The sequence below is a fragment of the Myotis daubentonii genome, chromosome 8 (genome assembly GCF_963259705.1).
Source record: "Myotis daubentonii chromosome 8, mMyoDau2.1, whole genome shotgun sequence".
NCBI lineage: Eukaryota > Metazoa > Chordata > Mammalia > Chiroptera > Vespertilionidae > Myotis > Myotis daubentonii.
This window is the reverse complement of record NC_081847.1, coordinates 89,870,209-89,887,945: the sequence shown is the minus strand read 5'-3', so window position 1 is coordinate 89,887,945 and position 17,737 is coordinate 89,870,209. Positions and strand designations below refer to the sequence as shown.

General features: G+C 43.4%; 1 protein-coding gene across 1 annotated transcript in view; it reads right to left on the bottom strand.

Annotated features, from left to right (window-relative positions):
* Positions 1 to 17,737, bottom strand: part of CCDC178 (coiled-coil domain containing 178) — a 246,104-nt gene that overhangs the window by 162,498 nt on the left and 65,869 nt on the right. Inside the window, exons 13-17 of the mRNA XM_059704943.1 lie at positions 16,837 to 16,899; positions 15,320 to 15,481; positions 12,087 to 12,200; positions 11,510 to 11,655; positions 5 to 164 (exon numbers count right to left, since the gene is read on the bottom strand). Coding sequence (XP_059560926.1) covers positions 5 to 164; positions 11,510 to 11,655; positions 12,087 to 12,200; positions 15,320 to 15,481; positions 16,837 to 16,899 — 645 coding nt within the window. The remainder of the gene's footprint in view (positions 1 to 4; positions 165 to 11,509; positions 11,656 to 12,086; positions 12,201 to 15,319; positions 15,482 to 16,836; positions 16,900 to 17,737) is intronic.

Below are 17,737 nucleotides of genomic sequence, written 5' to 3'. Positions count from 1 at the left end.
TCACTTTCAGGTCTGCCAGAGTTTTTTGCCTCACGGCAATGAGATTTCTGTGTATCTGTTCTTCCTCGTCGAACCTTTCTTCACAGGCTACTTTCTCATGTATGAGATGATCATAAATAGCCTGTATATGTTTCTTTGTAAATTTCACAGATGCATGTTTCTCCCTATTAAGAAAGCATTGCAACTACCACTAATCAATTTACATTTTATTTTTAAATTATACTTATGATACATTTTAACAGACAAAATATTGAAAAAATCTTAGAACTGAAGGGCTTTGAAAAAATTCCCTGGTCCCTTCTATAACCTCCATGGAGCTCTAAGTGATCCAGATGCAAGGAAAGTTCTGGAGAATTTGAGTGGGTTCTCTGGGATGTTGACCCACCATGCCTCTGTTTTGTTGACATTACCCTTCCTCCATGCAGCATGCAACTCCAAAGATACATTTAATTTTTTAAATCCTTACCTGAGGATATGACTTTTATTGGTTTTTGGACAGAAAGGAAGGGGAGAAGAAGGGAAGGGAAGGGGAAAGGGAAGTAAAGGAAGGAGAAGGAAAGGGAAGAGGAGAGAAGAGGAGCGAAGAGGAAAGAAGAGGAGAGGAGAGAAGAGGAGAGAAGAGGAGAAAGTGAGAGAAACAGCCTTCCTCCCTTCCTCCCTCCCTCCCTCTCTCCCTCTCTCCCTCTCTCCCTCTCCCTCTCCCTTTCTCCCTCCCCCTCTCCCCTCCCTCTCTTCCCCTTCTTCTCTCCCTCTTCTTCCCTCTCTCCCTCCCTCTTTTCTTTCTTTCCTTCTTCCCTCCCTCTCTCCCTTCCTCCCTGCCCCCCTCCTTTCCTTCCTTCCTCCCTCCCTTCCTTAAAAAAAAAAAAAGAAAAAAAAAAAAAAGAAAGTGAGAGAAACATCCATCAATCAATTGCCTCCCGTGTGCGTTGACCGGGGATCAAACCCGCAACCTTTTGGTGTACAGGATGACGCTCCAACCAATGGAGCCATATATTAAAATAGCCCAATGAGATGAAAGGACCTAAATCCATGTAGAAGAGGTTCACAATTGCCGGAAGCCGGTCCATCCTTGCTGCTTGACACAGTCGCTGCAGGAAAGAAACATCTGCACAGCATATGTTTCAAGGGACCTGGCGTATATAGCATACTGTTCTTAATATGTTTGCTCCCCTTAACGCTGTGTGTTTTAACCAAGGTCACCTCTCCGAGAAAGGTTGTTTCCCCAGGTAGGAATTTTTCCCTGAAGTCAGGGAGGGGATGAAACTCCTTAACTAAGTGCCAGGCGGGTAGTTAATCACTACAAACAATCATGCTTAAGCTACATAATCTTTACTCCCTGGAATGGAGATAAGAAACGCCCTAACCTTTGTAATAGAAATTGACAGGATTAAAATCAACTGGTATAAATACGGATGTAACAAGGCAATAAACAGCAGCAGAACTTCTCTGGAGATCCAGACCAGAACTTGGCTGGAGATCCTGGCTAGAGATCCTGGCTAGGCTGCTGATCAACTGAACACTGTCTCCGTGTCCTTCCTTCTTCGCCGACTCCGTCTACGCCTTTGGGAACCCCTGGACCTGCTGGGGTTGGACCCCGGCATCTGGCGCCCGAACAGGGTTCCCTTAGGTAAGTCCCCCCGTACTTGGGACGGATAGGACTGCACCGTAGGGTGCTTCAGACCCCCCCTATAGAGGATAAGTAGGGTAAGCGGGTAGTTAGTACAAAACTTAGATTGACAGGATGGGTCATACTGAGTCTAAAGAAAAAAGACTTTGTATTAATCTTTTAACGCATATGCTTACTAGCAGAATTGGAGTTAAGGTTACTCCCAGTGAGACAGAAAGTTTTATAGAAGAAGTATGTCAATGGCTTCCAGAGGATGGAACTGTTAATTTAAAAACTTGGGTTGAAGTAGGAAAGCAATTAAAGAAACACCATGAATCTGACGAGGTCCTGCCATGTTTCTTTTCCCTCTGGGAATCAATCTGTGACACCTTGGCACCAGAGGCAAAAACGGTTGAACTTTCTCAAAATTTAAATAGTCCCTCGGCTCCACCCAGAGAGGATACATCATCATTGTCTTCAGCTCAATCTAAAAGCAATTTAGCTATGCCTACTGATCGGGAGGAGAATAAATATCATAAACATGACCATTGGTCCTTTCCAGTCAGTAGAGAGGAGAGTGGCCCTCCCATTCAAAACAGGCTCCCCAAATTAGAAAGGAAGCCTAAACCAGGTCCTGTGGCTCCTAGGAGCTCCATGTCTAAATTTCAAAGGGCGATAAGAGAAGCTGAAGCTAATGGAGATCTTGAATTCTCACTCTGCTTCCCAGTTACATATGAGAATGAGTCTGGTGGGAATAGAAACCCCACCTTGGAGCCTATACCTTACAAAGTACTTAAAGAATTAAAATTGGCCTGCTCTGAATATGGACCTCTAGCTCCTTACACACAAACCTTGGTAGAAACCCTAGCCAGTAAATGGATGACTCCTTATGATTGGTCACAGGTTTGTAAATCCTGTCTCTCAGGAGGCGATTACTTATTATGGAAAACTGAATATGATGATCTTGCTAAGAAAGCTGTAGCCACTAGCGGAAAAACCAGAAAAGGAATAACCCTAGACATGATATTAGGAGAAGGTGATTTTAACACGGCTGAGGAGCAAATGAATATGCCCACAGAGGCACTTACCAAAGTAACCAGTTGTGCAGTAAGTGCCTGGAAATCCCTACCGTGTACAGCAGGAAAAACAACCACCCTTACAGAGGTTAAACAGAAGGTCGAGGAACCATATCAGGATTTCCTTTCTCGCCTCATGCAGGCAGTCAAGAGAGTAATCAATAACAAAGAGGCAGCCGATATCCTAATCAAACAACTGGCTTTTGAAAATGCTAATAATACCTGTCAGGCTTTATTAAGGCCGATTCGCAGAACAGGAACTATAAATGATTTTATAAAACAGTGTGCTGATGTAAGTCCAGCATTTATACAGGGTGTAGCTATAGCTGCAGCTCTCAAAGGGGAGACATACCCTCAATATGTACAGGCTATAGGACAAGCCAGCAATAATATAGGTAATAAAAGAAATATGAACTGCTACTCTTGTGGCTTATCTGGGCACTTTAGCAGAGAATGCCCAAATAAAAATAATAATAATACTCAGGCCAGATGGCAAGCTCCTCGACAGCCTGGAAATACGTTAGGGAATAATATTAATCCTCCAAAAACCATTTGTCCCCGATGTCAGAAAGGATTCCATTGGGCAAAGGAATGTAGATCAAAATACCATAAAAATGGTCGGCCTTTAAACTCTACAAATAGCTCCCAAGGAGGTTATATCCCATCACCTCAATTGGGAAACTTGAGAAGGGGCCAGCCCCAGGCCCCTGCAATAATAGGGGCATCAACCTTCAACCCCTTTGCAAATTTCAATCAGTCAGTGACCTCTTCAGGGCAACCCCAGGCAGTGCAGGATTGGACCTCCACTCAACCACCCATGCAATACTAACCCCAGACTCACCAGTAGTAGCCATTCCTACAGGAGTGTCTGGGCCGCTGCCTGAGGGAACTGTAGGTTTAATATTAGGGCGGAGCTCCACCTCCTTACAGGGGATCTTAGTCATCCCAGGAGTTGTTGATGCAGACTACACAGGAGAAATACAGATTTTACTTTCCCCACCCACCACAACTATACAGATTCAGCCCAACCAGAGAATTGCCCAATTACTCCTGTTACCAATACATAAAATAGGGACAGCTGTTACCCAGGAAGCTAGAGGGGCTGGAGGCTTTGGATCTAGTGATGCAGCATTTTGGATACAAGAAATCCATGCTACTAGACCTACAAAAATTTTACAAATTCAGGGAAAACCAATTGAAGGTCTATTGGATACAGGAGCAGATGTTTCCTGCATAGCAGAGAAGGATTGGCCCTCTTCATGGCCCACGCACACCACCTCCACTTCCCTAGTAGGACTAGGCAAGGCATCTAATGTAAAAAAGAGTTCTCAGATTCTAACTTGGGCTGATGAAGATCAACATTCAGGGACATTCTGTCCCTATGTAATTACGACTATCCCCTTTACATTATGGGGAAGAGATATCTTGTCTCAAATGGGAGTTGTATTATATAGCCCCAGTGATAGAGTAACATCACAGATGCTAGACACGAGATTTAATCCAGGAAAGGGATTAGGAAAGGAAAGTAATACCTCACACTCCTCGACAGGATCTGTAATTGGGGCCATTGCCCTTAGGACTGCTGATCCCATAGTCTGGAAATCGTCACAACCAGTATGGGTTGAGCAATGGCCCTTAACATCTGAGAAAATATCAGCAGCCCGACAATTAATTGATCAGCAATTAGCAGAGGGACATATAGAGCCATCAAATAGTCCCTGGAACACACCCATATTTGTAATAAGAAAGAAATCAGGCAAGTGGAGACTTTTGCAAGATCTAAGAGCCATAAATGCCACCATGGAAGATATGGGTTCCTTACAACCTGGATTGCCCTCCCCTGTGGCAATTCCACAGGAGTATTGTGTTGTTGTTATTGACTTACAGGATTGTTTTTTCACTATACCTCTTCACCCAGCTGATTGTCAAAGATTCGCATTCAGCATACCATCAGAAAACTTTAAACAGCCTTATCAGAGATACCAATGGAAGGTTCTCCCACAAGGGATGAAAAATAGTCCTACATTATGTCAAAAGTTTGTAGATCAGGCATTGCAAGTTATTAGAAAGAAATTTTCAGATCTATATCTTATTCATTATATGGATGATATTTTACTAGCTCATAAAGATCGGGCTACTTTACAGGAAATTCTTACTCAGACCATCCTTGCTTTAGAAGAACATGGTCTAAAAATAGCCCCAGAAAAGATTCAGACTGAACCTTCTTTTTCATACTTAGGCAGAATATTACATACCTCTACTATCACCCATCAGCCTCTACAATTAAGAAAAGATCATTTAAACACATTGAATGATTATCAGAAACTATTAGGTGATATCAACTGGGTCAGGCCATATCTAAAAATAACCACTCTTGACTTGAAACCTCTATTTGACATTTTAAAGGGAGATTCTAACCCTAAGTCTCCCCGACAATTAACTGTAGAAGGAGAAAAGGCTATAGCAAAAATAGAACAGGCCATCAATAAACAGCAACTACAGTATCTAGATTATTCCAAATCTTGGGCCTTAATTATTCTAGCCACTAAATATACTCCTACAGGATGCTTGTGGCAGGAAGGACCATTAGAATGGATACATTTACCTGTCACTCCTAGGAAGATTGTACCACCCTATCCCTCCCTAGTGGCCACTCTCATTATCAAAGGTAGACGACGCAGTATCGAACTCTTTGGAAGAGAAGTTACTGAGATAATAATACCTTATAAAAGAGAACAATTAGACACACTATTACAATTTGAAGAAGAGTGGCAAATAGCTATAGGTAACTTCCCAGGGCAAATTTTACATCATTTGCCAAGATCACCTATATTGCAATTTCTCTCCCTACATCCGTTTATATTTCCTATTAAATGTTCAAAAGAACCATTATCACCTCCTGCCTCCTTAGTATTCACAGATGGTTCCTCTAATGGTAGGGCAGTAACAATCATTGACTCAATAACCCATGTTCAACAAACTCTAGAGACGTCAGCTCAGAGAACAGAGCTTTTGGCAGTCATTTATGCTTTTGAACAATTGCAACAGGTTCCCTTTAACTTGTACACTGACTCTCAATATATAGTTAAATTATTTCCTCATATTGAGACCGCCTCTCTCCCACAAGGAAGAACAGCCATTTTCTCTTTGTTAACTCAGCTACAAACTTGCATTCACAAACGAGAAAAGGCTTTCTATATTGGACATATTAGAGCTCATTCCTGCCTACCAGGACCCTTAAGCGAAGGAAATTATCAGGCGGATTTACTAACTCGCCCAGTAGTTTGTACAGCTCTAGAAGAAGCCCGGCGGTCTCATGCCATTCACCATCAAAATGCTTCTGCTCTCCGTCTATGTTATCGCATATCTAGAGAAGCTGCTCGAAGTATTGTGCGTGACTGCGGCCATTGTCCTACTCATTTTCCTAGCCCTGCTACTGGAGTTAATCCAAGAGGACTTAGACCCTGTGACTTATGGCAGATGGATATTACTCATGTCCCATCTTTTGGCAAACTTTGCTATGTGCATGTTTGTATTGATACCTTTTCTCATGTTATCCTTGCTTCTGCACGTACAGGAGAAGCCTTTAAAGATGTAAGTCAACATCTATTCCAATGCTTTTCCTACCTAGGAATACCAAGGGCACTTAAAACTGACAATGGGCCTGCCTATACCTCTAGAGCTTTTAAAAACTTATGCTCTACATTCGGCATCGCACATACTACAGGAATACCCTATAATCCTCAAGGCCAAGCAATAGTAGAAAGGGCTCACCAAACTTTAAAAACACAAATTAAAAAATTACAAGAAAATGAGTTTAAATATTCCTCTCCTCATCATGTTCTACAACATGCTCAATTTGTAATTAATATACTAAATGTAGATTCTGAGGGAAATTCCCCGATGTACAGGCATTGGAACCCTGATCTATCTAAACCTAAAGCCCTCGTCAAATGGAAAGACTTGCTTACAGGAGCCTGGAAGGGACCTGATGTACTTTTAACCTGGGGGAGAGGATATGCTTGTATATTTCCACAGGACGCAGACTCACCTGTGTGGATTCCAGACCGTCTAGTCCGACCTTATGTCTCACCGCCCGCCATCTCTGCCTCATCATAGCACACCTGACCAGTGCCCGTCTGCAGCAGATGTGCAGCCCTGAGCTGGAACAATCTGTCCATTGGGAGGATCACATGTGCCTCCTTTTTGTCTTTCCACATGTCTCAGCTTTGCCCCACATCTCCTTTCCTTTTTCCTTTTTTTAAAAATCTAACTACTTGTTTGCTGGTTCTTTGGCCTTTCTCCTTCTTTCCTGAACACAGCCTTTTCTAGAATCTCCCTACCCTACTGTTCCAGGAAGGGCACCTCCCTTTTCTGCCATGACTAGGGGGTGTCTAGTATATGTCCCATACATGGAGTTGTCTTGTGCCAAGAGCCTGACATCCTGGGCTGAGAAAGCCCTGTTCCAGGACTCTCCTTTGTCCTGTATTGGTGCCTCTTACCCTTGTGCCAAGAGGGACCCTCTTCTTACAATCCAATTGCCCATAGCTGTTGCCTGAGCTCTCTGTTCATGCTGAGGTTGAAGCCTCATGGTGGCTGGTACCATGGATCTGTCTCTGGCCCAATGGCGTAAGCTGGGCCCTCTCTAGAGAAGAAACCTGAGTTCCCTATGATCAATGCCAGAGCCCCGCCAGCAGGCGAGGGAATCCAAAGGCAGTTGCTGGGCATGGAGGCCAGAGGGACATAGGATATCAAGGAGACAAAACTGAACCTCACATCACCCTACTTGGCCCAGAGATGGCTGGTAGTCAACGACGGGTAAGACTCCACAGGGTGGGGCAACCTAAGACAGGCACAGTCGGGGGCCAGTAGGAGAAAACTTGGGGTGCAACAAAGGTGGGGCACAGACCCCCCTCCCCAATGGTGCAGGGGCTTGAACACTCGCCCCTTCTGAGGAAGGTCTCCTGTCCCCATGGCTGTTTCCTGCTTCCCATGCCCAGCTCAGATCGGGACCCAGGTAAAGACAGAGACTGGCTGACAGCAGCTGCCCTCTCACTGCAATAGGACTTGTTTCCCATTTCTACCTGGGACCACAGGGAAAGGGGAAGCTGAAGGAAAGGGCTGTGTCAGGATGCTGCCTTCTTCCCTTTCTTCTCCCTCTTTTTTCTAAACACTTCTATGCCTTGTAGTTCTTTTGCTTTCTCTTCTTTTTCTACTACCCTCCATTTTCCATATCAGCTGGATCCAGAGGGCACAGCTTACTCCTCCTCGGACATCAACACCACCATCAACCACGGCCCTGATGGACCCTTTGATGCAGTCCTTCAACTTGCAGACGCTTCAGGAAGCCTGTCGCCAGTGACGCCGCCCGCTAGCCAGACCAACAAAGACAATCAAACCAATAACTTGAGGACAGCTGAAATCCCTTGACTGAAGAGGCTGGCAACCTTCTACAGGAATGGGACTCCTTCTGCGCTCCATCCACTATGTTTATAGCTATGCCCACTATCATTGCTTGCCACTCTTCTTCCGAGACTTAAATGGCCCAATCTGAGAGGTGGCCACTGATTTGCATGCGTGAGCATTTAAAAAATAAAAAAGGGGGAATTTGCCGGAAGCCGGTCCATCCTTGCTGCTTGACACAGTCGCTGCAGGAAAGAAACATCTGCACAGCATATGTTTCAAGGGACCTGGCGTATATAGCATACTGTTCTTAATATGTTTGCTCCCCTTAACGCTGTGTGTTTTAACCAAGGTCACCTCTCCGAGAAAGGTTGTTTCCCCAGGTAGGAATTTTTCCCTGAAGTCAGGGAGGGGATGAAACTCCTTAACTAAGTGCCAGGCGGGTAGTTAATCACTACAAACAATCATGCTTAAGCTACATAATCTTTACTCCCTGGAATGGAGATAAGAAACGCCCTAACCTTTGTAATAGAAATTGACAGGATTAAAATCAACTGGTATAAATACGGATGTAACAAGACAATAAACAGCAGAGCCTCTCTGGAGATCAAGACCAGAACTTGGCTGGAGATCCTGGCTAGGCTGCTGATCAACTGAACGCTGTCTCCGTGTCATTCCTTCTTCGCCGACTCCGTCCACACCTTTGGGGACCCCTGGACCTGCTGGGGCTGGACCCCGGCACACAATCACTAACTGTAACCAAGGAGTCATGTTCTCACAGTTGCTGCCAACAGATGTAAGGAAGAGACAACGAATGAGCACCTGGTGCTGAGCTGCTGCATCAACCCATCTGCAGCTCACCTCACCCAGGGCCTGCTGGCACGTGAGAGCCTCCCCTATTGCTTAAGCTGGCGTGTGTGTGTGTGTGTGTGTGTGTGTGTGTGCGCGCGCGCGCGTGCACGCACACGCGCATGTATGCATGAACATGTCTGTGTGTATTCTGTCATATGCAACTAAGTACATCATGACAAAGCGGTAGGCTGATCTTTATGGTGACATCGGTACTGATGTATAATGCAATACTAGTAGAATAAGCATGAGAAAGTGCTTAAAACAATACTGCAGACAATCAGTATGCTTTAGAAAGAATTCCCAGAGCTGGGCAGCAACCAGGGTCCAGGATCAGCAGAGCTGCCACAGCTCGGCGCGGTCCTGCTGCCCACATTCATCTTCGCCTTCACCGGGACAGGAAGTTGCACAGTCAGCCACAAAGACAGCAGGACGAAATGTTTGGAGGAGCTAAAATGTTAAAGTGCTTTGACTAGTGCACTATCTCATTCAAGCCAACCACAGCCCTATGAAAAAATAATTAGTATACCAATTTGCAGATGAGGAACCTCAACTACTGCATAATTAGCTCGTGTAAGCCAATGAGTAAATGACAGAACCAGAATTCAAATCCTGTTCTGTCTGTGCTGCTGGACTCAACAGTGAAATTCAGAGAGGGGCAGGTCTGACCAAAACCAAAAAATTCTCACAGCGCTGCCCCCAGCAAACATCCCTGTATCTTGACCACACACACTTTATCCTCGACACTATTTTGATATGAGATTATATGCAGTATAGCGTTTTATTAGTTATACATGTTACATATACTATATGTGTACATGTATATGTATGTAGGGAAAGTGTTTCCTTCCTCAGAGTGGTAAAAAGAACAACTCTGAAGTCCTGTAAGTATGGGTTTGGATCCTTTTACTTTCTAGTTAAGAAACAATTGTACACATTTAATGAGAGCCAAGGGTAGCCTTGATAGCTATTATTTCTATTCTTTTTATGAACATGCTTATTTTTATCCACATATTTCCATTGTTTTGCATTTGTAGGTTTTGTCTCTCTAAAAACTGTCTTCAGACACTTGAAGGTCTACTTTCCCACTTGACATTTTTAAAATATATTTTTACTGATTTTAGAGGGGAAGAGAGAGGAAGAGACGGATAGAAACATCAATGATGAGAGAGAATGTGCCCTGACTGGGAATCAAACCTTGACCTCCTGGTTCCTAGGTAGGCACTCACCCACTGAGCAACTTCCTGGCTTCTGTTTCCTTGGCATTCATACGGGGGCGCTATTACAAAATGTAAGGGGTCTGTTGTGAGAGCTGGAGGGGGTGAGGGGCAAAGATTTCCTGCACTATCCTGCTCTGTTCTTAGAGCAAAGTGCACTCGTGAGCACTCTTGCCTCAACAGCACTGTCATGTAGGCAGAGGACGGAAGACATGTGAGGACTGAAGTGGTAAGAGTCCTGAAGGAAAGAAATCTTCAGCTCCTGAGTTAGATCCTTACAAGTTTAATGCGAATTATACACTTTGAGGCTGATACCCTTGAGCCCCCAAATACTCTTACAGATGAGAAACAATGTAGATCAATGCCTTTCACAGTAGACCAGTGCAGCCATGCCCCCTTGCCTTCTGATGCGATATGCTGAGCATGGTTGGTCATGTTCAGATATCGCATCTGATCATCGGGCGGTACGTTTTTACCCGCTGGTAGTAGCTGAACGAATTCCTGTTGACTTGACTCCACCCAGGTGTATGGCACTGGGCTGTGCATCAGTGTTGCTCTGACACTGGATCTCTTGGGGGCCGTGACTTTGCTAATGCCGTGTCGGCCTTCTCTATTTAAATCAGAGTAATACCCTCAGGGTGACCAGTGCTATTCCTTCAACAGCCCCCGAGCCCTGTCCTCGCTGTGTGACAAAGTAGGGAATGAGAGCCGGGGGAGCGAATGAACACTAGGAGAGCGCTGAGTGGGGTCTACGCATCCGCCAGGGTTTCTCAGCGCACCGCTGCCCGCAGCCACCGGCTCTCCTCAGCCTGGGCCATGAGGGGCGTGCCGGGGGCAGCCTACCCATGTGGCGCTCTCACATCGATGTTTCTCTCTTCCTGTCCCTTCCTCTCTCTCCCATAAGCACATGCAGAATCAATTCGGTGTAACCAGTTAGAAATGAGGGGACTGGGTGAGAGGCTTCTGAATAAAGCAGAGGAGGTTTTGTAGAATACCTATTTCTAAACTCTTCCTTCAGAACTTGTTTAAAAAGTGTGTGCACAACCATGTATTAACCATATCATCTAAATGAGAAATACCAACATTCGTGGGAAGGTTTATTAAGTTCATAAGAAATAAAAGTTGTTATACTTGCAAAAATAGAAGCATCTGCAGTGATTCAAACTGAAATAAACATGGGGGAGTAATGAAAAATAAAAGCAGTTTATGATTTTGTTTTTAAGTCAAAATGATCTAATAGCACATGTATATTCCACATCAAACTATGATAGAAAATATGGATTGTTTAAAATAGGAATGATCTGTTTTATAAACAATATATTAAACATGTACTATTTTGATACAATTTAAGAAGTTACCTCAGAATGTCCAGTAGCTCATTTAAAATGATCCTTGCCTTTTCTCTTTCTTCTAGTTCCTTATTCAATGTAGTTATTTTATCTTGATAAAAAGCTGTTTTATTTTTAGCTGCCTCTATTTCACCAAAAATTACTGAGTGTTCTGCCTGGAAAAAAATATTCAGAGATGTTTTATGTTAAATTCTTGGGATTTAGGGGGGAAATTACGTTTGGCCACATGAACAATGAAAGGCAAATAGTAACATTTTATCAATAAAAGCAGGAACTGCCCTGGCGGGCTCAGTTGGTTGGGCATCGTCCCGTGCACCGGGGCTGCAGGTCCTGTTCCTGGTCGGGCACATGCCTGTGTCATGGGCTTGGCTTCCCCTGAGAGGGTGTGTGCAGGGGGCAGACTATCAATGTTGCGTTCTCACATCCATGTTTTTCTCTCTCTTCCTCTCTCTCACATAAGCACATGCAGAACCAATTTAGTCAACCAGTTAGGAATGAGGGGCATCCATCTAAAATAAAATGTGCTTTAATAGTTTTCATTGGCATAAAGTGTAAATTGAAATTCTTTGCATATTAAATTTCTTACCTCAGTTTTTATTAGTGCTTCTTGGGTTTTCTTCCCCTTTATTTGCAATTTTTCCTTTGTTCTTTCCACATTTATTTTAACATCTTCTCTCTTTGCAACGATATCACCTAGTCTCTGGGAGACATTCAGAAATTAAGATGTGGTGCATTTACAATCCAATTATCCTGGTTTAGGTCAAATAGTTCTCAAGCGACATTCTAGTAACAACAATGTATATTTTGATATAGAGGGAAAGGAGCATCACACATGAATTACGAAAACATACTATGATAGCCACAATCCCAACATTCAAATTGAATTACCTGAGAAAACCAAACCATATCAATTTTAGCTAAGTAACAAACACTAATAAACTCACATAGAAATGACAAATATTCATCACAATATTTAAAATCTTTTAACCAAAAGTAAAACTCCAAATACAAATCCTATATAATAAAAGCTAATATGCAAATCAACCGAACAATGGAACAACCAGTTGCTATAAGGGGCACTGACAACCAGGGGGCAGATGCTCAACACAGGAGCTGCCCCCTGGTGGTCAGTACGCTCCCGAGAGCCGCTCAGCCAGAAGTTGGGCTCATGGTTGGCAAGTTCAGCAGTGGTAGTAGGAGTCTCTCCCCTTTCTGTGGCAGCGCTAAGGACGTCTGAGGGCTTCTGGACTGCGAGAGGGCACAGGACAGGCTGAGGGCCCCTCCCACCCCGCCCGCAGAGTGCACAAATTTTAAGCAATGAGCCTCTAGTAATCAATAATCATTAAAGAAAATGTATAAAAAAACTCATTCTTCCCAAAGGTTTATGCTAAATACAAGTTCTTATCATTTATAACTATTAAGACATAATAAAAACAAAAATAATTGACTACAAGAAGATATAAAACAATGGCTATCCTATCTAATAAAAGACAAAAAGGGTAATTGACCATACCTTCACTACGCTTCCCATGGGCTAATCAGGGCGATATGCAAATTAACTGCCAACAAAGATGGCAGCCGGCAGCCACGCAGCTGAAGCAAGCAGGAGACTTGCTTGCTCCAGTGATGGAGGAAGCCAAGGTTCCCCGCTTGCCGTGGCCCAGCTCTGAGCTCCGAAAGCAACAAAGTTTCAATTATAGAAGCTAAACAAACCCCAGATACCTGCTTTCAGCTGACCGTGGCCACGGAGCTGGAGCCAGCTCTTAGATCCAGTGATGGCAACAAAGTTTCAATTTTGGAAGCTAAACAAACCCAAGATACCTGCTTTCAGCAGGCCGTGGCCTCAGAGCTGGAGCGAGCATGAGCCAGCTCTCAGCTCCAGTGACAGCAACAAAGCTTCAATTATAGAAGGTAAATAAATCCCAGAAAAAAAAAAAAGAAAAAAAGGAGAGGCTGGGAGCTTCAGTCGCCAGCCAGCCTGAAAACAGCCCTCAGCCCCTCACCCAGACTGGCCAGGCACCCCAGTGGGGACCCCCACCCTAAAGGAGGTGTGGCCAGCCTGAAAACAGCCATAAGCCCCTCACCCAGGCTGGCCAGGCACCCCAGTGGGGATCCCCACCCTGAAGGGGGTGTGACCAGCTGCAAACAGCCATCATCCCCTCATCCAGGCTGGCCAGGCACCCAAACGGGACCCCCACCCTGATCCGGGACACTCTTCAGGGCAAACCAGCCGGCCGCCACCCGTGTACAAGGCCTCTATTCTATATAGTAAAAGAGTAATATGCAAACTGACCCTAACAGCAGAATGACTGGGAATGACTGGTCACTATGACACACACTGACCACCAGGGGGCAGACGCTCAATGCAGGAGCTGCCCTCTGGTGGTCAGGGTGCTCCCACATGGGGGAGCTCTGCTCAGCCACAAGCCAGGCTGATGGCTGCCAGTACAGTGGTGGTGAGGGGAGCCTCTCCTGCCTCCTCAGCAGCGCTAAGGATGTATGACTGTGGCTTATGTCTGCTCCCCGCTGGCAAGTGGACATCCCCTGAGGGTGGCCGGGCTGCCAGAGGGATGTCTGCTTGCCAGCTTAGGCCCAATCCCCCGGGGAGCAGGCCTAAGCCAGCAGGTGGTCATCCCCCGAGGGGTCCCAGACTGTGAGAGGGCACAGGCCGGGCTGAGGGACCCCCTCCCCGCTGAGTGCACAAATTTTTGTGCACCGGGCCCCTAGTTATAAAATAAGGGGAAACGAAAGTCATTCAACTTTTCTGGAATTCATTATCAGCCTCAGATGACTGTACTGAGGCTTTTGATGCAATTAATAAATTTCTATCATTGATGTGAGGAGGAGTCCTTACTGAAATCATTTCTCTCACTTGTTGTTAGTTACATGAGCTCGATGATAAGCATTTAGAAGCCTACCCAGCATTGGCTGTGTCCACGCTTCATGGACTTGTACAACCCGCCTCTTGCATTTAGGCTCAAGTTTTCTCAAGTTATGATACAGTTAAACTTTCTCTTCTTTCTCTTGCCTATTCCATAGAGAGGCTTTGAGGCTCAAAATAAACTTTCATATTAGGAACACTTTGCAGATCACAAAGATTTTAAAATACAGAAAACCTGAAAATTATTAAAGTCTAACAATATAAAGTTACACCGTCATTTGCAATGATAAAAAAAAAAAAAATCCTGTTGTCAAAATGGCCCAAATGAATATGTATATACTCCCGGCAGCTAAAGACGAGAATGTATAACTCTTACCACACCCTCTATTCTCCAAAAGACTAATGACATGATGTACACATATTTTTCTACTAAATATTTCCTTGGGAAGGGCGGGTAATATCAGTTACTGCCATGAACTTGTTTTGAAAATATTTTATCGACATTTGCTTTATTTTTCACCCTCGCTGTTTTCTACACGCATCCAACATTTACCATGAAAATGTCAAGATGCACTCTATTTTATATTTGAGTAAAGACAGCTTTAGTTTTATTAATGAGCAGTGAAGACTCTGAATTAAATCTGCCAGAGAGGGCAATCACACCCAATAGATCACTACTCACCTATTGGAAAACTGTGTTTCCTAAGTGTACTCGAAGAGACAGAATAAGGTTCCAGGTTGCGGCATTCAGAGCCCTTCTGTGGAATTCCACTGTAGCTCAGTTGTGGACTCATGAAAGAGTTACTTATTCTGCCCACGAGTCTATGTCTTCCTAGGTGAAATCACAATTTTCCAAGTAATAATCTACCACCACACCCATGCTTTGTCAACCTAAGCATTCCTGAAAATCGGTGTCTGGATTAACGGGAGATGCTTACACTGAAGTGTTCTTTGTGGAGAGCTTTGATTTGCTCCGCATTTTCTTCCATCTGAAGCAGAGGCTCCTCTATTTCTGCCAGGGTCAGGGAGTAGATCGCTATCCTCCTTAAGAGCTCCTCCCTCTCAAGCTGCTCTTCTTCTTGCAGGGAAAACAGTTTTTTCTGCCAGCAAAGATGTAAAGCAGTTCATTCAGTTATTAATTACCTAGACATTTATTGTCCCCCTCAGGCAGGAATATTTGCTGTTATTTGAAAATAAATGCCACCATTAAAAGCAACAGGTATAAATATAACCAATGTAAAGCGTGTACAGTTATTTTTTAAAAGATGAGAAAAATATCGATGAACAATAAAAATCAAATGTTCTTAAGTAAATATTAGAAGATCGTAAGGTTAGAGAACACACTAACAATAAATATTGAAATATATGTTAATTCCTGAAATCGAAGACCAAAGAAAACCCATCGATAATAAGTTAATAACAAAATATTAAGCAAAAAGAGCTGAGAGATTATAGATTAAATATGCAAATAAATTAGGAAATTTGGCATTTTCAAACATATGGAAGAAGAGAAACAATGCTTTATATGTTTGAAAATGTCAAATTTCCTAATAGAAGAAATTCCAAAATGTGTGTTTCTTTCAAAGAGGACCAGAAGTGCAGATAATCTCAAATCATCTCGAAAAGTAACACTTTTGAATTGTTTTGTCTCTTTTTTAAAAAATATATTTTATTGATTTTTTTACAGAAAGGAAGGGAAAGGGATAGAGAGTTAGAAACATCAATGAGAGAGAAACATCGATCAGCTGCCTCCTGCACACCTCCCCACTGGGGATGCGCCCGCAACCAAGGTACATGCCCTTGACTGGAATCGAACCTGGGACCCAAGAGTCCGCAGGCCGACACTCTATCCTCTGAGCCAAACCAGTTAGGGCTGTTTTGTCTCTTGATTTTAGTATTCCTATAACAATAATTTCAAATATTTATGTATTTTGAAGGGGAGACATTCTAGAAAGATGCCAGGGATCAGAACACCCAATCTGGGCTTCAAAGAATATGTATATGGTGTAGATAAATATTAAAAAAATAATTAAAACTGATTTTATAGCTATAATGCTTCACTCTCAATTTTGTTTTACATAGAAAAATCACAGCATATTTTTCTTTCAACGTTAAATAAGGAAGTTCAAGGGAAAGACACTAAAAGTGAAGAAAACGTAGCATCCTCACAAAGCAGACGGAAGAGACATTGAGCAAGAAGCTCCCTCTGCCCTTTCACTGGACTGGTAGACAGTCCCATCACGCCACTGAATGCGAGACAGCTCGGAGATCAGCCCCTTTCGGCGCGACCAGACACGCTGGTCCTCCATGGAGGGCAACTGTCCTCAGCCGCGCAGAGAAAGCTGCCGGCTTGCAAGCCAAGCAGTAAAACAGGCCTCATTACAGACCAATTTAAAATGCTAAGTAAAATGCAAATTAAAGGAAGAATAAAATATTAAAAGCAAATTAGGATTACCTGAAGTATCGTTCCATTAGCCACTTCACTTCGAGTGATTTTTTTCAAGAAGTCTTCTCTACCCTGTAAATCATCAAAAACTCTTAAAGAGGAGTTTTTATTTACATAATGTCAGAAAACATTTTTTAAAGACAATTGCTAACATGAGACACATTTTACTTACGTTATAATAAAAAGTAAAATGTTTGTTACAAACCGAGTATTACAAACAAACAAGCCTGGCCTAGCCACTTTGGCTCAGTGGATAGAGTTGGCCTATGGACCAAATGGTCCCGGGTTCGATTCTGGTCAAGGGCATGTACCTTGGTTGCAGGCTTCTCCCGGCCTGGGCCCTGGTAGGAATTCCTGTAGGAGGCAACCAATCAATATGTTTCTCTCGCATCGATGTTTCTCTCTGTCTTTCCCTCTCTCTTCCACTCTCCCTAAAAACCAATGGAAAAATATCCTCAGGCAAGGATTAACAACAAAAATAATAACAAGCCTGCTGTTATTTGAGGCAAAGTTAGCATGTGATAGGATGCGGAATTTCAGTTCAAGTGACTTTGTACTTTACAATCTGCAACTAAACTGAGTGTAATCCAAAAGGGAAAAAACTAGCCAGTCTTCAATTACTTTTTTTAAAAACTATCCTTTTGTTTTTAATGTCAATTTCCATAAAGAACACATTCAACTTAGAAAACAAGATAGATACAATTCAAGTTTGAAGTTTGCAAAAGGGGATCAGATTTTCCATTTGGCTAAACTGATTCATTCCCCCCCCCCCCCCCCCACCCCACACACACACATTTTCATCCTCTTTTCTCTTTTTTTAACATCATTCCTTGAAAATCAGTGGGCAAAATATATTTGGAAATATCTTTGTTACTTGGATAAAGAGTTTTAAACTCTTTTCTCAGTTGTA